General features: G+C 36.9%; 1 protein-coding gene across 1 annotated transcript in view; it reads left to right on the top strand.

Annotated features, from left to right (window-relative positions):
* The window catches only part of LOC121413755 (E3 UFM1-protein ligase 1-like), a 34,880-nt gene extending 17,273 nt beyond the window's left edge, over positions 1-17,607 (top strand). Inside the window, exons 11-19 of the mRNA XM_041606692.1 lie at positions 106-211; positions 1,729-1,854; positions 3,868-3,991; positions 6,491-6,657; positions 7,291-7,418; positions 9,329-9,409; positions 10,504-10,595; positions 12,229-12,363; positions 16,684-17,607. Of these exons, the coding sequence (XP_041462626.1) occupies positions 106-211; positions 1,729-1,854; positions 3,868-3,991; positions 6,491-6,657; positions 7,291-7,418; positions 9,329-9,409; positions 10,504-10,595; positions 12,229-12,363; positions 16,684-16,957 (1,233 nt within the window). The 3' untranslated portion in view covers positions 16,958-17,607. The remainder of the gene's footprint in view (positions 1-105; positions 212-1,728; positions 1,855-3,867; positions 3,992-6,490; positions 6,658-7,290; positions 7,419-9,328; positions 9,410-10,503; positions 10,596-12,228; positions 12,364-16,683) is intronic.
* The last annotated feature ends 8,708 nt before the right edge of the window (positions 17,608-26,315 follow it).

Raw genomic sequence — 26,315 nt, 5'->3', positions numbered from 1 at the left:
TATTCATAATTAACAATAAATCATAACCTTGCAATAGATTGATTTTTGGACCAAAAATCTACCTGCAATTATTTTTTTTGCAACTGCCTACATTCTGTTATGAAGGATGCCAAGAGAGCACCAGACATCTTGATGCAGGCTGACAAGAAACCTTCGGGGGGATCGGATGCTAAAAGAGATCGCAAAGAAGAGAGGAGAAAAAAGGCGGCAGGTAAAGTAGTTCACTGCTTGGTCTAAAATCATGGACCCATAGGTCCACGGTCTAAACTTACTGGCCCGTATTCTGAAGTTGGGTTTAACTTAAACTCAGGTTTATAGTTGTGGTTTAAGTATGGATAGCCAATTGTTACATAAATCGCTAACAGAAGAGATATTATATTTCATCTCATTTTGCTCTCATATCATTCATAATTGTTTAGGAAGTATAAATAGATAATGGTCTTCACTATCGATGAATCAGGAAAGAGCACAGTAAACATACAGCTGAATAAAAATTTTGACACTTTTGGCTTACCCATCACTATAGCACAGAGTTAGACCATGGTCTAAGTTAAACCTGACTTCAGAATACAGGCCACTCTGTCTTACCCCATGGTCTTCTTCTTTGCCTTCTACCTAGGGAGCATTTCATCAACAATATTTTTTGTCTGCCTCGTTGTCAGATATGACAACTTTCCTTCATTTTGATTGGCTTAGGAGCACAGTTTCTATGGTAACTGTGTGCCGTTGTAAGTGTTGGATGACACATACTTTGTCGGATAAACTATCTGAAGACTCCTTCATGAAATTCTCACCAGGCCATCTAGTAAGCATCTAGGCCAATAGACAAGGGGTGTGTTTACAAAGACTGAGTATGTCTGAGAGTCGCACTTAAATGCCTAGTTATATAAGGCATTGGTCAGATCTTGCCAAGAGGACTCGCACTACTGGGTATCAATCAATCAGATTGTGCGTTGCATATCAGGTAAGCATCGACATTTAGGTGTGACTCTAAGTCGTACGTAAATCTTTGTAAAACACCCCCCATTTGTAATGATTTTTGTAGAGTTACACACAGCTTTATGTACAACTGGAATACGTTCTTAGTTTCGAACTTGGCTCCACAGGAATACCGCATGTCATTAAGCACAAGAAAGGTTCACCAGTTTGAAGTCGTGTGTAACTTCCGTGCAGCTTTAGAAAATGGCCCCCTGTTTACGTCATAATAATGATAATAATAGTCATTTATATAGCGCCATCTATCCAGAAATAATCTATTGCGAGGCACATTGTTAGTATGAGGCGATGATAGACAAACTTTAAAAAGACAAAATGATGTTCATATAGTTCAAGTAGAATTTGATATGTATTTTTGTTGACCTTTATGGCTCACCCTTTTTCATATCATTTTGATTTATTCATTGACAAATAATTTGTTTGAAAATGAATTAAAAATCCTTTATCTCATTTCCTTTCCCCCTTTAATATTCTCCCTCTCTCTGTCTATTTCTCTGTCTCTTCTGTCTTTCACCCTGTCTTCATCTTCTTTTATCTCTGTCTCTCTGTGTGTCTGTATATATCTCTCTGTCTCTCTGTGTGTCTCTCTCCATATAACTTTGCCTGTTTCACTGCCTCTGTCATTCTGTTTCTCTGTCTGTTTCTCCTTCTCTGCCTATGTTTGTGTGTCTTTCTCTCTCTCCCGCTCTCTGTCTGGCTGTCTGTCTCTCTCTTCCTCTCTCTGACCCTTAGGTGTTGGTGGGGGTGGTAGTGCTAAGGGCGGCGTAGGAGGGCAGGCCAGAGAGGTCAAAACGAAGAAGGTCAAGAAAGGACGAGGGAAAGAAGTTGAAGAGGATGATGATGAAGATACGCAGAGAGGTGAGTGAGATCAAAACAGAATCTTTTTACTATTTACTCTTATATCTGCCTGCTTTGTTTTGACTCGAGTAACATTCAGTGGATGGCCAACTACGACTCAAGGCACATTTCATTCACAATTCACACAGAGTGATGTGTGATGCTTGTGTATAAGCCTGTTCATGGTTGTAAACTGCGCATGAGCAGAAAAAGGTCATTTGAGATAAACCATGAAGGTGGCTTTCAATTTCACTGACATAGGCATTTGTGATTTGATGATTATTCATGTATTCCTTTCAAAATATTCATTTTATCACATCCAAGCTGAAGAGTAATAAATAGAGCCTTCATAATAACTGGTATTTGACAGGAGCCTAAACAATAGTCAGATGTGCCAAAGGCAGACAATAAAACAGATTTCCAAACATTATCCCTGATGTACTATTCTAGTCACCTGGTCTATACAATGCCTTTTGTTCTTAGAATTTGAATATTCTACCGGTAAAGCTTACGCAACATCTACATTTGAAAATGATAGTGCTTATCCTAATGAAAAATCACAAAGGTCATTTGAGAAAGTTGATCATGAGCTTACAGTGAACTGGCTTATTGTAAAGTGTACATGCAAAGCTTTCTCAGTAATAAACCAGTCAAAAGTTAGTATGATTTGAATTAGAATAGTCTGGGCAGAACCCCTCTTAAGGTTGAACCCCAAATTTAACTCTTCATGCGTTACGTTCGCATTATTGCACATCCGTAGGCGTGTTTCGTTCGCATTTTTGCACAACCACACATTTCTCATAGACGTCCCCTGTCCCATTGTTTTTCGAACAATTGGATGCCCCGGAGCGTGCCTAGCTACAATGTATAGCCTGGCGTTTGTGTATACCGTACATGTGTACCGATCGATCGCGCGTGCGACATTAGTTTAGCGTTCGACGGATTATCGCAGTTAACAAAAAATCAATACATCCTGATACAGCCAGGAAGTTCATTGAAAAAGGAGAGGAGAAAATCAATAAAACCCTCCTCACAAACAATACCATGGCCAGGTTTATTGTTAGGAGTCTGTGACTCATGGCACGAATGTGAATGAGACCCTTTCAATGGAGTGACCTTGACCAGGCAAAAATTTACTCTCTTTTATTTTCCACTATATATGGGCTATTTTTATCAGATTATCATGATTTTGGTATCAATACAAATCTTATGTAATGAACAGTCCAAGTGGATAAATAAAAATCATGCCACTAACACAAGAACCAAAGTAAAAGGGGGAGGGGCTTAATTTTGTTGGAAGTATTAGGAGAAAGCATTTAGAAAATGTAATTTACTATACATTTTTCCATAATTTAACCAATAAATTGATATACGATAAGAAAGCCCAGGAAACACTGTACAAGTTTGCTACACAACATTTTCTTTCAAAATGATCAGATAAAAAGTTATGGCACTCTAAATAACAGAGTGTATTATACTGCATAGAGGGGATCACTGCTAAAATAATGCAACACACAGGGGGTTTACAGGTGAATGCATGAAGAGTTAATGTGGCACAGGGGGCTTTATGCCCGTGGCAGGTAAAGGGTTAATCACATAGAAACACTCTTCATATCATACTGTAACCACTGTAAATCAGATATCTTGACCTAAGATCTGTATTTCTGTAATCTTTTAACTGTTTACTCTCGATCACACACAAGTGCTTTCTATTCAGTAACTGATATAATGCAATTATTTCCACCTACATTTAAAAACAGAGTCGTATCTGGATGTTTTTTTCTATACTTTGATAGGATTATACTGATTCAGAGTTCTTATGCAGATAAACTTCAAGATCTGAAAACCATTTCAAAATACTCATTACTAGTGGATCTCCATTTATCAATTTTTAGGAATACATATATAACAATGGAAATCAATATTTATATAGTATTGAACATTGCACATCATTGAGATTGGACTTCTGAATATTTTAGCTTGTTTGCACGTGGCATATTTCAATTCTCTTATTTGAAATCTAAATGCTTGCAGGGTCCAGAGTATCGGCCTCTGAGTTCCCGTTCATGACGCTGGAGGAGATGGAAGAAATGTTGAGTGAGAAACTGGATGAATGTCCAGTAGAGCTTCATGCGGAACTTGCTGAGGAACTCTTCAGGTAAGGCCTGTCAACCTGTTGAATGCAGAATTCTCTAGTTCGTATAGACTCTGTACAGGTACCATTCGGTTCCTGTAGCCAACAGGTTAACAAAAGAGTTGTGTTAAGCTGCACCCTGTAGCAGCAATCCTACTGAGTGTTTTTGTCTCGCCTGTATAGCAGAGCGAGACTATAGGCGCCGCTTTTCTCGGCGGCGACGGCGACGTCGTCAACATTGAAATCTTAACCAAGGTTAAAGTTTTGAAATGTCATCATAACTTAGAAAGTATATGGACCTAGTTAATGAAACTTTGACATAAGGGTAATCAAGTATTACTGAACATCCTGCCTGAGTTTCAGGTCACATGACCAAGGTCAAAGGTCATTTAGGGTCAATGAACTTAGACCATGTTGGGGAATCAATATCGAAATCTTAACCAAGGTTAAAGTTTTTGAAATGTCATCTTAACTTCTAAACTTTATGGACCTAGTTCATGAAACTTGGGACATAAGGGTGATAATGTATAACTGAAGATCTTACCCGAGTTTCAGGTCACATGACGAAGGTCAAAGGTCACTTAGGGTCAACGAACTGTGACCATATTGGGGGTATTGGAGGAATTGTCATAACTTTGACATTTTATGGATCTAGTTCATGAAACTTAGATGTAAGAGCAATTAAGTATCTCTGAACATCTTGTGCAAGTTTCATATCACATGATCTAGGTCAAAGGTCATTTAGGGTCAACAAACTTTGATAATGTGGGGGGGTATTGGTGGAATTATAACTTTAATAGAACTAGTTCATGAAACTTGGGACATTAGAGTAACCATGTATCCCTGAATATCTTGTGCTTGTTTCTGGTCACATGACCAAAATCAGAGGTCATTTAGGGTCAATGAACTTTGGCCGTGTTGGGGGTATTTGTTGAATTTGCATCATAACTTAGAAAGTGTATGGATCTACACATGTAGTTCATTTAACATAGACATAAGGGTAATCAATTATAAATGATTGCTTTGCACATGTCTTAGGTCACATGATCATGGTCAAAGGTCATCTTGGGTCAATGGACATAGTATTCTTTTGTGAATAATTATTTAATAGCTATTTTCAAATTCAGCACTGCTGCTATATCGAATTGCAGGCGAGACTGACAGAGGCATTCCACTTGTTTTAATTTGAAAGGTCTTTTCATCCAGTATCTGGGTAGACAAAACATTGGTGTATACAAGTATATGAGAACGATCTTTTAGGTCTGTGCGAGGCGAAGTCAAATTAGTCTGCAGGCTTGGACCCGATATGACATTTTAATTCACAAGTGGGTCTTGAGTGAAGTCTAACATTAAGTTCTGTGATAATTGTAAGTGATTGAGCCAATCACTCAAACATGCCTGTGAAGTACATGTCTAATAAACTTGGAAGTTTGTTTAATCCCATCTCATTTTCATTGGTCTTTGGACAGTTTGTGTCTTTGGATTCAGAAACCAATTTTTGAGAAGGGCTATGGCCTCACTGTGATTGACCCAATCTCTTAATTATTGGCATGGGGTTAGTAAAAATTATTGAAGCTAGCCTGAGTAAAAATATTGTTCGTTTTGACTGAGTAGAATTTGTGCAGTGCCCTTGTAAATCTTTGATCATTTTATTAAAACCCAGTTTGTTTAGGACAAAGCCAGTTATCCATTGCTTACAATTCTATATCATAGCAAATATGGAGGAAATATAATTAAAAGGACACAAACAAATCCTGAAGGCAATAGCCAATATACAGACCATGGCCTTTAATGGCCTTGGTTTAATCTATCCCTGATGTCTGTTTGGTAATTGCACAAGGAGATGATGGAAACATGTCTCAAAGGCAAGGAACAATAGGATTAAACCCAGGGGCCCCTGTCATAAAGGACTTGCAACTGTTGTAACTTGGCCATTATGACAACTACCATGGTACCTTGATTCTGATTGGCTGCTGAGCCCTGTTACCATGGCAGCTGCCATTATGGCAATGTTACGGCAGTTGCAAGTCCTTTATGCAACGGACCCCAGCTGGTCTTCCTACTACATGTACTTGAAAATGTGTAATTGTATGTATGGTGGCCTGGGAGAGTAATGGTAAGTGAAAGGGGGTTTAGCTGATGGAAAGGAAGAAGACTGAGGTTCCGATGCAGATGTTGGGTTTAGAAGAGACCATAGATCAGATGGTGAAGGTGAAGGGAGTACGTGGTATGGGCATGTGCTGAGGAGGAATATTCATTATTTTTTTAGAAGAGTGCTTGAGTTTGAGTTGGCTTGTGGGAGAGCAAGGGGGGACCGAAGAAGATATAGAAGAAGCATGGAGTGGAGGAGAGTAGGAGGGTGGTGCACTGGATAGAGTAAAGTAGATGGAGGTGGTGAGGGGGATCTCTGTGAGTTAGAGGTGAATCCAGCCACCCCCATTATCAGGGATTAAAACCTGGATTACTGACTTGCTTTAAATCATGATTTTAACGTCTAACTTTACCCATTTTTGAATGTCCAAGGCCTCTAACTCGTGCCTACCAGGATGTTGTGAAAGTGGCATTCCAGATGATGGCCGGAGGAAGCGCTGCCACCAGGAGAAAGACGAGAGATGATCTTCAAGACGGGATCAATGCCTTTTGGAATAACATCAGACAGTTCATCAAGGGGGTCAAGCAGTGCTCAGGAGGTACATCCATTATGTTGAATGTGATGTGTAACATGACCCTGATATCAATTGTTACAATGTCATCATTGCTGGACATCAAGAGGTTATCAAGGTTTCTGTGGGAATTACCATTGATGGCAAAGTCATCATGCTAATGCTACAAGTATTCTGCAAATTACTTTGATATGCTCATATTATTTTCAACACCAACTGAAAGCTTTTGTTATCTCTTGCACAACTGTGACTAGTGAGTGCATTAATTTGCTCAGGAATGAGTATTAAATTGATAAAGTTTCTGAAGAATTTAGCCACATTTTACATATAATTCTCTGGAAGGAGTGAAAAATTTAGTTGGAGTGTTCAGGAATGGGGGGGTCAAGAGGGAATTACACTACTTGACTTTTCAAGAAGTGGAAAATAAAAATAGAAAAAGAAAAAAAAATAAGAGTATATTAAAGAGAAGCAATGTTCATTTCTGAAGGAAAACACTCCAAGGCTGGGATTCAAATCCATGTCCTTCTGATTGAAGGATAAGAGTCAAAACCACTAGACTACAACACCCCAAAATATGTTCGCTTGCACATCCCATAAGTGCAACACTCCTTTAATATCCAGCATCAATATACCAGCTTTTGTTCTCATTACTGTGTCTAGATGAGGAACTTGAAGGCCAGCTATCCCGCTATCTCCTGCGATCACTCTGCTCCGATGTGACCAACATGCTATGTTGTGCTGTAGCTGAACCAGCCATAGCAACAGATCCTCTCACGCTCACACCAGAGGTGGGTTCATTGAACAATGTGATTAACCCTAAACAGGCTGGGGTTTGAATCAACCTGCCCCCTCAACATTTTCTGCGATCATTCCTCTGCGCGAATTTTTTTTACCGCGCCACTCGCAGAGGTTATACTTCTAAGTCTCTCGCATCTTTTGAGACCAAATTTACGACGCCCGGGTACGCGGTTCCGAAATTACTTAACATTTCCTAAGTGCATGTCAGACCAAAAATTCTTTCCAAAACGTGATTTTGTGTACAAAGTCAATGCAAATTGAGTTTTCTCATCTTATTCATAAAGATATGATTATTTTTACTTTAAACAGCTGTTTTCAATTGATTTAAGCATAATTATGCTCAAAAAAGGTTGTGCAATAAATCTGGTAAAAAAACAAAGAAAAACAAAAGGTTGAAAAACATATACACGGTAAGTACATAAGAAATTCATAAAACAATAAAATACATAAGAATATGTTTACCAAAAATTAGTATTCTAGGAGCTTTATTTAGTGAATTAGAGCAAAAAGTATGATTTATGCATAAATTAGCATAATTATTTCATTTAAAATAAAATCTCATTATTTTGGAAAATTTTACCATAAAGCCTTGTAGATTACATCGCACACTACCAGCGTGCAAATTTTGCGGCGCTCGCGAGATCTCGGGGGGGGGGGGATGAATCACCCCCTCCCCTTGGCCACAGAACAGCCAAAAAAGCCCGGCCTAGTTAGGGTTAATGCACCTTTCCTAAAGTAAGAGCTGCGTTTTTTTCACAGGAGTCCTGTAAGGTCTATTCCTCTTTCTCCTCACGTTTCATCGTACACGCAGCTATGGGGTTGCCAGAGACATGTACCAGAGGCTGGTTGGAAGAAGCCCATAATACTATACAGGCAATATATAGAGCTTCCCCACAGCCCCAATGTATTGTGTATCATTAGATATAAAGATAGGTGATTAGAGGATACTTGCAAGAATCCCATTGAAAAGACGCAGCTCTGATTTCTCGTAAGGTAATGTACATGTTACTCTTTGGGCCGAATTCACAAAGGTGGTTTTGACAACCCACGGTTGAGTCCATGGTTCATGCAGATTTCCTGTATAAATTACGCCTAATTTGGGGCACTGTGACAAAAGCGCGCATCAGCATTGGAATTTTTTATACATGCGCCCGATATTCACTAAATTAGGCGTAATTTATACAGGAAATCTGCATAAACCATTGACTCAACCGTGGGTTTTCAAAACCACCTTTGTGAATTCGGGCCATAGTGTTCAGGAAAAATTGAAACTCCACTTTATTCCACTTAAAAAACCTGTATTCCTCTTTCTTCCACACTGCGCTTTTACTAAATTCATGATGAATTGTTTGGAGCTGTACAAGAACATTACTGCATGTAGCGAATAAGTGGACTGAAGAGAGTGAAATGAAAGAGATTCCAAACTTTGAGCCCGTCACCCAGCAGCCGATGCGAAGGCACATCTAGAAATGTAAGAATTCTTAATGATGGCCAAAGGACAGGTTTGTTATTGTTTACAAGGGACAATGTAATTAGGATTAATCTTTTCCCCGCTGTGGTTGATCGTTGTCTCATCAATGCTTGCTCAGCAGATAGCCCAATGCCCATCGGAAAGGCTAGGATACTTACTGAAGGGGATCCACGTAAGCTTAACTTTGGCTCCAGATTGCCAGGTTGCAAGATCACAATGCTTTGGACGTGGTGTCGCACCTCTTGTATCAATATTTTAAAAATATATTCATAATATTCTGGCATTGATATTATCTTGTTCTGCAGAGCCAGCTGGGAGAACAGTTGGTGGAACTGAAGTGGTTACCATGGGTAAAACATGACAGTATTGTTATTATTATTATTGTTATAATTATTATTATTGTTATCATTATTATTATTATTATTACAGATGCGATCAAACATCATCAGCAAGCTTCCAGATAAGATAAAGACAGTCATGTCAAAACTAAATAGCTCCCTCAGTGGTAAGGTATGTAAAGTCTCTTTTCTGCAAGACATGGTATATGCCGATGAATGTACTTTTATTTGATATGCTAGAGATTTATTTTTTGGGGGAGGGCACAAAGAGGGAGGGGGATTGTGAAGAGGAGGGAGGGAGATGGGGAAGGGACATGGCAGAGACATAGATAGGAAAGTTTACGTGGAAGTGCATTTTTCCAAATTGTGATGAATTATGCTCGTATTTTGCAGATTTTGAGATTTACCAAGACCTATGATTATTTTGTTTGATTACTCAAATAACTTTCCAATATATTGACTTTGTTATGAGTATTTCATAAACGTGAAATGGGTAAAATTAATGTAAATGAAACAAATTGATGATATCTTCAACTTTCAAAGTACTGCAATGCAGTCTATACTGTTGGAATCGTCGGATAACTATTCTAAAATTTGGGTAAAATAAATCCATCAAGAACTGTAAAGTTTGTGAATTCCATAAAACACAAACATGTATAAGGATTTGTGACCACAGATTCATTGCTAATTAAAATCAGGAAAATTAGAACCCTGTGTAATGAATTTTTCATCCAAATCTCCACGTATATCACTGGGGTGTCAGGACATGAATGCAAAGTTGCATTTGAAGACGATCATAATTTATGATGTCTAGGCGGAGGCTGCAGCTTGTCTTTGCCTTTACGAGTCTAGAATCTAATGCTCAAACGCGAAACATCGGCAATACATCTAATGCAAGATACTACGAACAGTGCCTGCCTGTCTTGCATTGATTTCATTCAAGCGACGATTGTCCTTTTGCAGTTTTTCGAAGAATCTGCACCGAATCCTGTTTAATTGAAAGAATACAACTAAACATAAGACAGGAGGGTATCTTCCTCAGAAGATGTAGGTATTGCTGATGTTTTCCATAACAGCATCAGACTCATAAAAGACAAAACAAAAGCTGCATCCTCCGCCTAGGTACATGTAGGCTAGGGTATGCGGATCTGTACAATTTTTTTTTTGTCCGATGAAGGGATCTTCCCAATGAAGTTCAAACCATGGAAAAATGTTAAAATTTGTAATGGTCTAGAATATATTTCATGTGTCTGTTCTTTGTTTTAGGATCTAGATGAATTTGTGGAGAACCTAGAGCAGTCGTGTGACCCTTCCGTCTGTGACATCATGCTCAAGAAACCAGACAAAAAGAAAGACAGGTAAAAATGAAAACTTATCGCAGTAAAATGACAAATGTAGTATACAGGAGCTTTAAAGTGCCATCATCTTGTTGAGATGGCAAGATAATTTATCTTGCCACATCAAACAATGAAGTTTTAATGTCAACATGGGAAGATAGCATATCTTGCCATGATGACATAAATCAACTTGGCAAGATATGGTGTCTCGCAATATTGACAACTTTTTAAACTAGGCTATTGTTCCAATGGACTATTTTTTAAACCAATATTTTCACCACATAGTTATTTTAATGTGAGTTCTAGGATTGCTTTAACAAATATTTTTTTTTATATACATAGGCATTTCAATTTTAATTTTGAAATATATTATGTTGGCCCACAAATTTTTATTTTATTATTTTAATATCTGCAATGGGGTTATACAGAAATAAAAGTTTTCATTTATATTTGACAAGCAAAAAAACCCAATATAAACACCAGTAAAATGTCAACCTATGCCGTAGTATATTTACCACATAATTGTACCATAATGGAAAGTATAAGCATTTAAGCAATACATTTGAACAATTGAACAGACGTAAAGGGTATGAATCTATACTTAAAATCAGCACATATCGATTACTTTTATTAGCGATTCCAAACATTTCCGCCAATATCTCTGCAAAAAGCCTTGATTTACTTTGGGTTTATGGGTCTCATATTAGTGTTTGGTAGATAATAGATAGTAATTTGATGTTTTAAGCAGAAAAGTGATGTATAGTGTATATGTATTCTTGTTCACATGATGAATACTAGTCATTTCACTCTACTAGTAATAATGTAGCGATAGTGATATTTGTTTTATTTATATCTTAAACTTACTTGTACATGTTCAGATATCCACAGTCATCCTCATAGGCTTTCTATTGCTTTGTTGTCGGAATCTATTGCACTTTAACTTTCAACCAGTGTTAATAAAGAAAACTCAATGCAGGATGTACAGTTTATATACACATTTGATAAAGATGATTATAACTTGATGATTTTGAATGCATGAGTAAGTCTGACGGTGACTATACTCTGAAGATGAAGATAAACTCTGCAGTATAAAATATAAAATGTTCTGTAGCTCTGTCTCTAATCTATCTGCATGCTGGAACAATTTCTAAAGTAATCTAAACTCCAATCTGTATTCTCTAATCTCTATTCTTTAAAAACTGACTTGGGTTCAGAAGTGAACCCCTTTTATATTGGTCTGGTCAAGACTCTACAGCCAAACAGGTGTTATTCAACCTTGGATGCTTGACCAGAACAATCTGTACATCATAACTTTACTCTGAATTGGGGGAGTTGACCTTTTAGTGAGAACATGAAATGAAGTTAATAGGAAACCCATAAATTGTGTGCATCAGAAGTTTAGCCAGAAGAGAATTTACAATACTTTCTTAAGAAAGTTGGAATTGGTAAACATATAGTTTCCTGTTATCCTGTAGAAGTATTGATTATGTATTGATAAATTATTGAATATGCGAGAGATATGTCTTACCAACACAAAACACAAGATATGTATACTATCCTTTCTCAGCAATTCTTCATAATTATTTGTAACACACCTTGGACACCTCACCTTCACTTATCATATTTCATTGCTGTAAACATTTGTCATTTGAAGGCAAGCGGTGTTCCATCATCGACAAGCCCTGTGCGAGCAGCTGAGGAACGAAACTGATTCCGCCTTGGCCCTTCATCTTACCATCACCGTTGCCTTCCAAAACCACACCCAATGCATGCTCCATGCACCAGGAAGGTAAGTGATAATGGTGGTTGCTGTAACAGCAATGCAGATGGTTGTGGTGTTGGTTGCGGCAGTTGTAGTGGAAGTGGTATTGGTACTGGTGATAGTGGTATATGTAGTTGTGGAAGGAAGTGGTGGTGGTTATAGAAGAAAAGGTAATTTCTTTGCTGTGGTAAGTGGTAGCGTTGATGGTCAAAGTAGTTGTAGAAATGGTAGCAGTGCTGGTACTGATGGTAGTGGTACAAGAGATTCTGCTTTGGACCTTATTCCTACATCACTCCTGCCTTACAAAAGTATGCTTCATACCTTGGGAAGGAAATGATGGTGGTTTGCATCATTTAAACTGTACTTGGCCGTTGCATAAAAGTTACCATTATGGTAAGTTTGCTTTGCATGGTAACTTGCATGGAATCCCTTATTTTGATTGGCTGTCGACCAGCATTACCATGGTAGTTAATATTGGATGGCAAAGTTACCGTAATAGTAACCTTTATGCAACGGGGCCAGGTGGTGGTATGGTTGGGATGATGTTGGGAGTAGAATTGGTAGTGCTAGTAGTAATAGGGAGAGGTGTGGTTGTGGCAGAAAAGGTAGTGGTTTATGTTGTGGGAGTGTAGAGGCAATGGTTGTAGTGATGATGGTAATGGGAGTGGTACATATACTGGTGCTTGTGGTACCGATGATGGTACTTACTGATTCTGCTTGTGGTTCTGATGATGGTACTTGCTTTACTGATTGTACTTAAGACCTTCATCTTCACCATTACTGCTGTCATCCCAAAACCATACCCAATGTATGCTCCATGAGGCACTGATACAGGTTGTGGTACTGCTGGGAATGGTGGTTTAATAATAATAATTAGACTTATATCGCGCCAAATCTACTCTGTAGAGTGCTCAAGGCGCTTTTTAAGAAATTATAAAAGAAATTAATAAGAATTGAATTAAGAGAAATGTTTTAAGGTATTGTTTGAAAGTTTCAGAGGTCAAGCAAAGTTTGATGATTTCAGGGAGGCTATTCCATAACTTGGAGGATGAGTGAACAAATGATCTTCCCCCGGGGTTTTGGAAACTTTGGGGATAACGAGAAAATTGGAAAAGGAGGAACGTAAGGATCTTGAAGGGGTATAACTTTTGATCAGTGAAATGAGGTACTGGGGAGAAGAGCCGTGGACACAGTGGAAAGTTAACAACAAAATCTTGAACATAATACGTTGCTTTACAGGGATTCAATGTAAGGATCTTAAGATAGGAGTAATGTGAGTGCGCCTGGTGGATGGAAAAAAGGTTGCGAGCGGCGGCATTTTGAAGTTTCTGAACTTTGACTAACTGATTCTGGGGTAGTTTGAACAAAAGGGAGTTTAGTAATGGAAGTGGGATGGTTTTGCTCTGCTGGTAGTGGAAAACTTGTAGTAATTGTGCTTATATATAGTTATAATGGTGATTGAAGTGGTTGCACCTGTTTATTCAGAGTTGTATTGCGGGGACAAAAATAACTTGGGGCTGGGGGCGATTTAGCCCCTGAAATGTTTGAAAGTGCTCTTGAAACAAAACCAAAAAAAAAGCCCAGCAAAAATGCTGGTTCTCATGCTGTGTGACAAGGAATAGGTCAAAACAAAGTCACCATACTTTACACGATTCTCATTAATTTTTTTGCACTATTAGTCCATAAAATCGTTGCAACTTGTTTGAACAACTTTGCTTTCAAAATGGTCAGACCCCAATATAAAGTTCAGTGAACATTGGAAAATAGTCACATGGAAAATTAGATTCAATGAATCTAGAATGTAGAAGATATATCAGTGGTAGAAGAAGTTAATTGTTTGTAGGAATAGGGAATACACTTATTGCAATGTTTATTGCTTTAATGCAAATGACAGGAAAGATGTGCGATTAATATGAAAATGATGCTTAGAACTGATGCAGCATTTTGAAATTCCGAACAAAAATACATTCAGATTTGAAATACCTATTAGGGCCCAATATGTGAAATGTTATTTAATTAAGGTCTAAAATTATTTTTGGAATGTGAGAAAAAATGATATTCTAGATACAGGTTTTCAAGGGGCATACAAGCCAGTATCCTTAATAGCCCTTGTTCCTCAAGGCCTCCACTACTCCTACATGTATTTGGCAAGGATCACTACCCATAATGCATAGTCCAAAAATATTTTTAGAAAGTTTGAAAAAAAAATGATATCCTACATGCAGGTTTTCAGGGGCACACAAGCCAGTATCCTTAATAGCCCTTCTCCCTCAAGGCCTTCAACTACATGTACTCCTATCCGGCCAGGATTACTACCCACAATGCAACATACTAAGCAGTGTAGTTTTATAATAGAGGCCAATTTGAATTCTAAAACACTTCTTCACCACTTAACCCATTGCCTACTTGAACCTGGTGATCTCTGTATAAAGCCTATGGGAATTACAGAATTCAGCAGTCAATAGGTTAATACATCCTTGGTGTAATAATCCTGTTACCAGAAATCAAAACAGATATCAATAGCCATCCTCTCAAAAATATTTTAGTATGTCTACATAAATAAAATTATGATAATCACCCTCTGTACCCTACATGCCTATAAAGTAGTCTCAATATTTAAAGTTTAAGATTAGCTATTTCTAAGTTCGCTGGTCACCAGTCCAGGTCCTAAGTATACCTTAGCCAAGTGGCGTACCATAGGTAACGGCATGGGGGGGCCAACAAAAATTTTGTGGCACTTAGTGGGCGTGCAAATTGCCAGGTTTCCTGACCTAATAGATACATTTGAAAGACTGTGCCATTAAAGAGATATGTATCTTACTGATCAAATAATGATTTTTTTAATATTCAGACCTAAAAAAGGGACATTACATGTATAAGCAAATTTTTGTAATCATGATACGAAGCTGTCTCACTAAATAAACAATAATTTTTTATGTATTGACCCCAAACAGGGACATTTTAAGAACTATCTTTTAGGAATTTATGAAGACCATTCATATCTCACCATAGTCATCTAATGCGAGTGCTAAGCGCTTACTGATTTGTTAGAACTACACCTAAAAACATTTGAAGTCAATTTAATTATGAATACGAAACAAATCTCACTACTCAAATATTGCGCGCAAGCGCGAATTGAAAATTTTTGAAATTCAGACTACAAGAGGGGCATTCTTTGGTTTGTTTGTAGGAATTCACCAAAACAAATGATCGTGCGCAAAGCACGAGCCAAGAAGTTTTGATATTCAGACCAGAAAAGGGGACATTTAAGGACTGTTTTAGGAATTCATGAAGAGCAGTCATATATCACCAATCCACTAATGTGAACTCAAGCTCAGACTGATAATGTTTCATATTCAGCGACCTTAAAAGGTGGCAATCACTTTAAGTTGTCATGTAAAAGAAGCATAATTATGTCACTACATAAAACAATAATAACTTGAAGTGCAAGGAAATATATTTGGTGTATATTGACTTGCAAACAGGATTATTAAACAGACAATGCAACTATGCGAGCACCAGGAATGATGAACACATGGGAAGCAAATTATGTTTAATATTAAAGTTATGAAAAAAAATTCTTATGTAAATATGACATATCATAAACAATTTCTCCTTCCTCCACTATACATTTCTCTTTCTTTTTCTCTCCTTTTCTCCATTTCCCCTTTTTGTTTTTTGCCAGATGGGAGGGGGGCCACGTGCCCCCCCCTCCCCCTGTAGTTTTGCCACTGCCTTAGCCTTATTGATTATTGAATCATTGGCAGTTCAACCACTTTGATGGTATTTAAAGATGAAGCGTTAGCTTTTTTATATGATTTTTTGATATTATTCAGGAAAGTCAGGATGAGAAAATGACTTTCTAGTAAAGGCCTTAAATGTGTACACATACGGTTTTCATAAGTTCTTGCTGGTAATGTGTAGATTGTATTGAGATCAGCTTCAGTGAAACATTAAACTCTGTAAACTAGATTTGCTGTTCTAATAACCATTCAATCGGATGTCATTAATAATAATATTAGACTATCGCTGAATATTGACTTCTTTAAATATGTTAGTGATTTTTTGATCTGATTGCTAAGAAAGCATCAATGCTAAGCAAGCAACCAGAGGACCGACAGCTTAAGGTCCTCTCCGAAGGACCTGGTAATGAAGATGAATGGCTTACCAAAGGGCACTAGTGCACCAAGTGGGAATCGAACTCAGGTCACCCGAATCCGAAACACCCGCTTTACAGACTGAGCTGTTGCGCCGCCTCAAATATTTTGCATCCTATAAATGATATCAGCATCATCATCACGTTTGTTATACTTTTTTTATACTTACAAGTTCATTTTTTTACCCTAGATGCGTACCTCAGCTGATCACATTCCTCAGTAAACACCTCACTGCTGACCAACACGCCCTCTTAGTCCAATACCAAGACCTGGTCCAAAAAAACATGGCTCACATCCGAGAGCAGGATCAAAAGAACAGCGCACCTTCAGGCGAGGAGGAGGGGGATAAGACGAGTGCAGTGGATGAGGAGAGTAAAATTAAGACCCAACTCCAGGATTTGCTGAATAAGATCAAGGACGTAGCTCTGGTGAAGAAAGGATCAGCTGCTAATCATGAGGATTAAACCCTAGGATTGAACCCTTTAATACATTTTCAGTTATGTTTTCGTGTTATATTTCGTTAGATCCCAGAATATCCATAGATATGAAAATTATTATGAAAATTTCTTTAATAGATCATATCCATCCCATGTGCCGAAAAACTATGTATTGTTAGATTATTTGTTTTTATTTTTAGATAAATTTCTTGAAATTCAGCTTGTCACCTCATGGTAATCCATAATATCTTTACCTAGTGTAATGCAACTGCATTATGTATTGATTAAAGACCAAACCTCAACGATAGTATATTCTATGTTGGACTGAATATCAAATATGACACCAAATAATTATATTCCGCCCTTTCCAATCAATTCCAATGAATTCCTGTTTATGTAGAGTATTTAAGGGGAAGGGGCCAACTGAACTACGCTGTGTGATGACCAACATTGCAGCATCAGTGCATTGAATAGTGAATTAGTGTGTTGCCATTCAAATGGGTCTATATTACAAGACTACACTGCTAGTATTCGTTCTGAACGAAGGCTGCTGGATTGTATATGCTTTAAAAGCAGATACGAACTAATAGCGCCATCTCAAGTCCTCAACTACTCATACCTGTCCAGTTTCCTGACCCATAATGCTAGAGTAGTCTAGTAATACAGACCCACTTGAATGATAACAAGCTTATTAACTACTCAATACATTTAAACCGCAATAAATATGTTACCACATACATGTAGTAAAACAATTACTTTTCCTCTCAAAACGTTTCAGTTTCTTTTCACAAATACAATAATAGGTCACTTTATTCTCTGTAGTATATTAAAGTAAATATCTGAAAATGTATATTTCAAGACTATGTCTTTATAACACACAGTCAATGAGAGACCATACACAGTTCACTCCTGCTTTAACCCTAAAAGGACTGGGCTATTGGAGATGTATAGAGGACTGAGGGGCGGCCCTTCTGATCTCGGCAGCCGTTTGCGCGACCGCGTCAAAATTTGGCATGGAATGGAAATTATTACAGACCATTTAAATAATAAATTAAACCCTGAATTAACTAAGCAGACCAATTAGAACGAAAAACAATCACCCTTTTATGAATTTCAACTCCCATAGACTTTGTAAACAAAGTATAAAAATTAGCCATTTTCGGCAGGACATTGTCTCGTAAAAAGTCATTAATTTTTGCGGCGCTATTTTTTTTTGCGTTTCTGAAATATCGCACAAAGCGTTGAAGGGGCATCATGGCCCGCAGTCCTTTTATGGTTAAAGGTACATTGAAGTTTGCGATGTTATGTGAAGTTTGTAATGAATATTCACTCGCTTCTGTCTCTTGACTTGTCTTCCTCAATGGGAGAAAAAATGTACTTGCAGCTAAATTGAAAGAAGATGAATACTAACTACTATTCTTAGTTACTCTGGGATGAAAATAATTATATCTTTATGAATAAAGTAAAATTTTCCTAGCAGAAAGCTAAAAAAATAGTCATCAAATTTTGGTAACAAATGAGTGATTTACTAAATTTCAAATCAGGCATTATTTCATGAAAATAATTATGTGCATGTCGTCATGAAAATTCATTAGGTTGGCTGTTGATTTTATGTTCCCACTTTCCTTTTTCTCATGTTATTAAATTAAATCATAATTATTTTCTATTATCATACATGTATGTATGGTTTGTCTCCCAAATGACTATCCGATATGCATTAAATCAGTTTTCAATCCAATTAGTTTAATTCTTGAAGGACAACATTTTGATAAATACAGTTTCATGTAATAAAATAAAAACAAACAAGTAGGGATCTGACGTTAATATCAGTTTGCTCATTTCATATTCATGAAGACAAGCACAAAACCGAAATAACTTTCTCATTCCTTAACCAGTGATAATTTCTCTTATGTTTGATTTTTCTTTAACTGATCAAATTATAATATATTTAGCCTGGAGTACCCCTTTATCCCATCTCACAGCCGGGGGGGGGGAGGTGGTGCTGATTCCGCCCTCCCCCCTGAGATCTCGGCCTTCGAGCGCCGCAATAAATTGCATGGTGGTAGTGTGCAGTAAAATCTACAGGCTGTATGGTTAATTTTTTTGAAATAATAAGATTTTTTATTAAATGAATTAATTATGCTAATTTATGCATGAAATAAAATATTTGCTCTAATCAACTATCACACGGCCCCTATTTTTTTTAATCATTAGACCCTTTGAAGAATCCCAATCACATGTACTTCAAAAAAATTGGTATCGCAATTTTTTTTCGCAATGTATTTTATTGTTTTTTCGATGGAAATTGTTGCAGACTTAATTCTGATCATAAACAAGACAAAATTAAGTAAGTTTAATCATTAAAAGTAGAAATAATGATACATTTATGAATTTTGGCCAAATATACAATTTGCATTGGATTTGTACACGAATTCAGGTTTTTTAAGCAGTTTTTGGTCTGACATGCAATTACACAATGTTGCGTAATTTCGTAACCGCGCACCTGGGCATTGCAAATTTGGTCTAAAAAGTTGTGGGAGATTTGAAAGTAAAAAGTTACCGAGCGGCGCGGTTGAAGAATTTATCGGGTCTTTTAGGGTTAAGAACCTCCGGTTGTTGCCCAGTATAAATTGAAGACTGGCATGAAAGCAGGACAGAAACAACAAATAATCATTATACATATATACTTTTCAAATTTTGATTAGATTATTTTCTGTGTAAACCTGTGTATACTTGTGCATTAGGTTCGACCAAAATATCCTCTTCTGTTGTCTAGTTTTCTTTTAATATTAACGTAATGTGCATTTTATTTGAATGTAGTTTTTTTTAGTTGAGTTGAGTAACAATTTTTTTTTCTTCAAAGTCACAAAGAATGCATGAGATGCCTATATAGCAATATGAAATATATAACTTTAAAAAGGTTGATTTCTTTTTCCTTGTTCTGTTTCATCAGTTCATGTATTGCGTAAAATGATATTGAAATTTTTTTTTCATGCTGAATAAGAATAAGTAAATTTTATCTATAGTAACAACCCAAGGCTAATACAAAAGCTGGTCTTTAATGATTGGCGACTGACATATTTTCATATCCATTATCGGCTTTCAAGGTATTTGCTGAAAGTGGTCACCTTTTGTCTTTAGGCAAGTAGATACATGCATTGGCGGCGGAAGCCAACAATTTTAGGGGGGACAACTAAAAAAATTTTGACAAGCAAAAAAAAAAGTTATCAACCAAAAATTTTAGGGGAGGAACGTAGGAAACTAAATTGACAAGCAAAAAAAAAAACAAAACAAGAAAAACAAATTTAGAGGGGACCCCGTCCCCGCTATGGATACATGGCTAGCTGCTAACGGTGTTGATTTTATGTGAACCCGGAGGTAAACACCGTTTTCACCAAAAAGAAGAGGATTTATTGGGTGTCTGGACCTCTCATTTCTAATCTGGTCTAGATATAATGATGATAGCAATAAAAATTACGATAATAATAATAATGATGATAATATTATTATTATCGTTGTTATTATTATAAGAGTAGTAATGATTATAATTTGGATAAAAGTTTGAAAAACAGCTCAAAAAGCGCTTGCATAAATGTTGGAGTCTCATTGACTCCCAGTGTATTGTGAAAAATGAACTGAATGAAAAATGGGTTTATGCTGCTGTTGGAGTGAAGATGATCTGATCATTTTGGTGTAACAAGTATAAAGTTTAATGGTTCAAATTCAAAATTGAGTGCAGTCGAGATTGAAGGCATCCTGATGTGATATGGGGTCAGAAGATGATCAGTCATATAATCGCCATGGCTTAGTGGATAAATCAGAATTAAACTTGGTTCATGAAATAATGAATGCATAAAGGCCACCGCACACCTTGCGACTGTTCGCGATCCGATTTTGGAACAATTTGCATTTTGCTCATTTTCTGAAAATGGAACATATTTTATTTCAGGTTAAAATTAATTGAAATAATACTCGTATAACCATTTTGAAAGATTGTAAGCCTTTTGTTTTTTTTTTAGTAAACACCAAAATAGTTTGAAATCGTAGCCACTCATACGACTGCTATGACGTCATTATGACTAGATTTTAAATTCGCTTTTATTCTAATAAGGATGATAGCATAGTCACAGATGTGATCATAGATATTCGTACGATGATTTAGAACATTACACAGCATGCACAGTAAGATATTCCAGGTCTCGATATTAGCCGGAAGAGGTGGTGGTCACAGCCCTGCGGCCAGATATGGTTCTTGTGGCTAGGTCGGCACGTAAGATTGTGATGGTTGAGTTGACGGTGCCGTGGGAGACGAGGATAGAGGAGGCGAGGGAGAGGAAAATGGATAAGTATGCTAGTCTGAAGCAGGAGTGCGAGCAGAATGGATGGGGAGCAGAGGTACATACAGTCGAGGTTGGGTGCAGGGGGTTTACGGGTGTCTCTGCAAGGAGGTGGATTCTAGCAATGGGGTTCAGTGGTAAGGAAGGGGAGAAGTGGGTGAGGAGAATGTGTGGGGCAGCCGAGACGGGCTCGGCTTGGGTTCAGAAGGCATCGTAGTGCTTTCTGGACAAGATTACTTAGGTGTCAATGGGGGTGCTGTCCAGGGTATTCCAGCATAGCACTGGCCAGCCAGGGGGAGGTGTACAGCATTCAAATGGCAGAAACACCTGTGATCCCTGGTGTGCTGCTGATGACCCGTTGACATCTGCAGAATTTAAGATCTTTCTGTATTTTCTACATTCTATTCTGAAATCGGGTCGCAGACGAATCGTAAGGTGTGCGGTCGCCTTAATAAGACGGCGATATTCTTACAATTCTATATAAATCAGTGACGGACTCAGGTGGGGGTAGAAGTCGACCCACTATGATACCCCGACCCTCTACCGTGTCCTCTCACCTCCCTGACTCCTTCACCATCCCCTGTTCAGATTCCAGGATCTGCCACAGTCATACAGATACAGCAAGTTTGAAAATTAATAATATATGTCTAACCTTTTTAATTATATTTTACATGTTTTGTTGAGATCAAATGGAATTACGCATTACACCCCTCCCTTTCTCCCCTTTTATTCAAAGTTGGATTCGTCCTGTTAACAGTGTTTGAACTAGCAGAGTAAACTATTCTCTTGACGAAATTAACAAATTATGCAGTTTTGTCTACTTTCGTAATTTACGAGAGTGATTCAAGTACTTTTGATGACAGCCATGCTGGTATGCTTGCGTTAATAGGCTGCCTATCTCTCTTTTTTAATTGTTATTCATTTCTTTTTATTTGTTCATTTTTGCTTGAGGCAACCAATAAATCATTTTACCCCTTCATTTCCCACAGGCACTCGACAAACTATTTGATATAAAATCATAAATCATTTCAACAAATATATAATTATCCTGTGTTTTACAAGAAAAGTATATATGTTTTTTTTTATATAATGGTATTTTTTTTCATATCCTTGCCCTTGATGTTACATTGAAAAGTTAAATTTGCTGGCATTTTTTAAAGGAAAAAATATTAGTTGAAATTTTGTACAATCTGTATTTTCAGATTCATATACTCCCCAACTGTCTGTCCCTTTTACTCCACCTTATATTCTTCTGATTGTTGTTCTGCTTGTGCCTCTTCTATTTCTTCTGCTTTTTCTCCTCCTCCTTTTCTTCTGCTTCTACTTCTGCCTCTTTTTATTCTGCTTCTACTGCTTATTTTCTTATTCCTCTTCTGCTTCTTTTTCTTCTTTCTCTTTCCATTCTTTTTTCTCTTCTTCTACTACTACTTCTTTCTCTTTTTTACACGTTTATTTCACCCGTTTGAATTATAATACGATATTCATTAATGGATGAGATCGGGTAAAGTGGAATACAAAATTGTGTTTCAGACACTCTTTGCTTTTTAACTTAGAACAAAGTCACTCCTTAAGAGAAAAAGATAATGCTTTCAAAATACCTGCAAAGTGTACATTACAGTGTATATCCATGAAGGCAAATAGGACAAGGAAGATGATCAAAATGAACATGAATCATACAATAAAAAATGTATTAACAATAATATAAATGTGGAAGAAAACAATGGCAATACCAGGAATGGTGAAGGAAGTTGAGTCAACGGAAAAAGAGGGGGCAAAAGGTGGGATAAAGGAAGAAGGGTAACGGAAAAATAACAAAAATTAAAAGGTAAAGGGTTAGATAGTGAAAGAAAAAACAAAAGAAAAAGGTCCTATGTGTCACCTTATTTTTCATACAAATTACAGTAAGCATCTAGATAAAGACAACCAATTTATTTGACTACCGGTATATACTAGTACACACTAAGAAATAAAGGTTCAAAATTGAACCCCGAAAGGTTGATGCAAAATCAGCACCCGATGGGTTCAAAATTGAACCCCTGATTTGGGGTTAAAAAATTGAACCCTGCGGTTGGGGTTCCTTTTTGCACCCTGCGGGTTCAAAACCACGCCCCTAAATTTTAAATTGAACCCCTAGGGGTGCAGTTTTGAACCCGCAGTGTGCAAAAATGAACCCCAACCTCAGTGTTCAATTTTTGAACCCCAAATTAACGGTTCAATTTTTTAACCCATAGGGTGTTGATTTTGAACCTTTTTTTCTTAGTGTGTAGTTTGTGTATTGCAGAAACATGAGAAGAGTATGTCTTCAACCGCAGTGATTACGCTTGATTAATGTGCTAAATTAACTTTTATTGATTTTATACTTTACAATTTTAAAAACATACATCGATGTGCTTTTTTGAAAATATTTTTCATTGAAAATGTCAAATTGATTTTTTTGTACTGTCTTGGAAAACAAAATAAAATAAAAAAAGATATAGGTTGACTTGCTATAGTATATTTGATATAGCTGTATCGTTAATACACGCAGGACCACAGAACGTTCTTTATCAAAAGTACTCCCCTAGAATAATCTTTGACCTTGATCATCATGATCATGTGACCCGAAAGCGTTGCGCGATGACCAGTGATTCTTAAATACACTTGTATAGGTTTTATGAAATAGCTCTATGCATTTTTTCAAGTGATGACATAAAAAAATTACCCTTTGTTTTTCAATGCTGACGATTTCAAACTTCCAATTAAGATATTCAATATCATAGTTCAAATTCGCCTGTTGTCATGGTAATGGCTTATTTTCCCAAAGAAAGGTGCATTTAGAAATGTGCAAAATCTTATTTTATTACAGTTCCCCTAATTTCAGGGGAGCGTTTCATCAACATTTTTGTCTGACAAGTTGTCAGATCTGACATCTTTTCTTGATTCTGATTGGCTGAGAGGCACTGTTACTATAGTAATTGTCGGATAAAATGGGACTTGTCGGATAAAACGTCCGACTTGTTCTTTCATGAAACGCTCCCCAGGGGGCCGTTTCATAAAGCTGTTCGTAAGTTAAGAGCAACTTTAAGAACGACTGGTGATCCTTTCTTACCCGCTAAGCCATCGCCTATGGTGTATACCATTTACCAAAAAAAGGATCACCAGTCGTTCTTAAAGTCGTTCTTATCTTACGAACAGCTTTATGAAACACCCACCTGGATGCTTAACATGTTCGTGTTCGTTTTTAAATGGCTACCTCAGTACTCTTATTAGCATACTCACAAGGATGTGCATATTGTTTAGTGAAATTAAGCTAAAATTTGAAATGTCGCAACTCCTTATATTTGACAAGTATTAGTAAGCCACCCGGCGGTTCATCTGGTGCACTTCCGTGACCATGTAGTGCAAAGGTCCATTTCTCAAGCGTGTGGTTTTCTTATAGAAGTAAAATAGCTATTGTTATAAATCAGTTTGTGAGGGTGGGTGGAACTCGGGGAAAATTCAGGAGAGGCAATTGAAATTATAATTTTCGGTCATTTGGCCTAGAAAAATGCTTTAAAAATATTGATTTACAAATTTTTAGAGGTTGTTACGATACTGCAACAAATAACAATGAAAATTTAGTTTTACATTTGATTTCCCTTTTTTATATCAGGAAATAGATCAATCGTACACTAAAAAACACTAAACAAAACAAAAATAATAATCTTACATCTCTTGAAGTGTCAGTTCTAATTAGTCCACAAATATCCAAGTTGGCTGGCAAAGGTTCCTTAGATTAATGTCCACAATGCTGGCGATGAAGAAATTGATGTTGAAACACGAGGAATAATGAGAGTCTCTGTAACAAGTTGAAATGTCTGTGAAGACGATGTTGATGATGATTAACAGACAATTTCATTAATCCATGGGTTGAGAAATGTTCCTTAAAACAGGTTGATGATCTCGATAAGAGCTGAGAACTCCTCTCTTAAAGTATCTGCAAACAGTTCATTGATGGCGTGCATATAATTCCACAGAAGATAAATGTTGTATTCCAGGTGGAAATGAACTATGCTCTGAATTAAAGTCTGGTGTGAAACTCTGATATGATGATGAAACTGCCAGCTTATATATATAAATTTCCACTATTCTGGAAGCTATTCTGCATTGTTGTATTGTCTTTATGAAAAAGAACATTTTCCTTCTTTCTAGAGCAGATAAATTCTAGAAGACACTTGAATGACCTCAGTGAAATGGACAATGTAAACAAGATAGCTAATCATATTTTCCCTTCCCACTACCACTAGGAGTCTCTATTGTGTAGCAGTCTATTGTTTGTCTTTGTCATTCCAGAAATCACAAAAATTACTCAGCCACATCAAATAGGCATGCCTAACAAAGCTTTAATGAGACATTCTGGAATATTCTTAATCATTATACGAAATGAATATCCTTAAAGAGGAAGTAACTAGATATAACAAGGTTAATAAATTGACGTCTTAATTTCATTCTTATGAATTGACCTACATTCGACCTTCAATCGGTAATTACTGTTTTCGTCTTTTGATAATATGAATGGGCCAAAATTATCTCTCCAATTGCACGTATATCAATGATGGACAAATTTTTAAAGGAAAATAATACATATTGAGCATGAAACCCACTATTTTAACTCCAAAATGGCCGCAGACGGCCATTTTGAAGAAATTAATTTTGGATGAAATGTGCTATATAAAGTTTTTCAACACATCAAGTATGGGAGGGGGTTATTGTGGTTGATAAATCAAAATCTGAAATCTATTTGAGGAGTTGAAATGGTCTTGATCTCCTAATTAGAGATTATTGACATTCAAATATCCAAAATTGCCATTTTGAAAAAAAGTTAACTTCAAAATCCGATAATTTAGAAAGTACAGCAAATTTTAACACAAGGGCATATCACTGATCATTTTGCATAAGTTTCAGGTTACATGATCACGGTGATATGTTATCTAGTAAACTTTGTATATACGTCGTATTTCCAACATTTTATTAATATTGAAATCTTTACCAAGTTTTTTAAATGGCATCATAACTGTCGAAGTATATGG

This window comes from Lytechinus variegatus, chromosome 4 (assembly GCF_018143015.1).
Source record: "Lytechinus variegatus isolate NC3 chromosome 4, Lvar_3.0, whole genome shotgun sequence".
NCBI lineage: Eukaryota > Metazoa > Echinodermata > Echinoidea > Temnopleuroida > Toxopneustidae > Lytechinus > Lytechinus variegatus.
The sequence above is the reverse complement of the archived record's forward strand: the minus strand, read 5'-3'. Positions and strand labels throughout refer to the sequence as shown.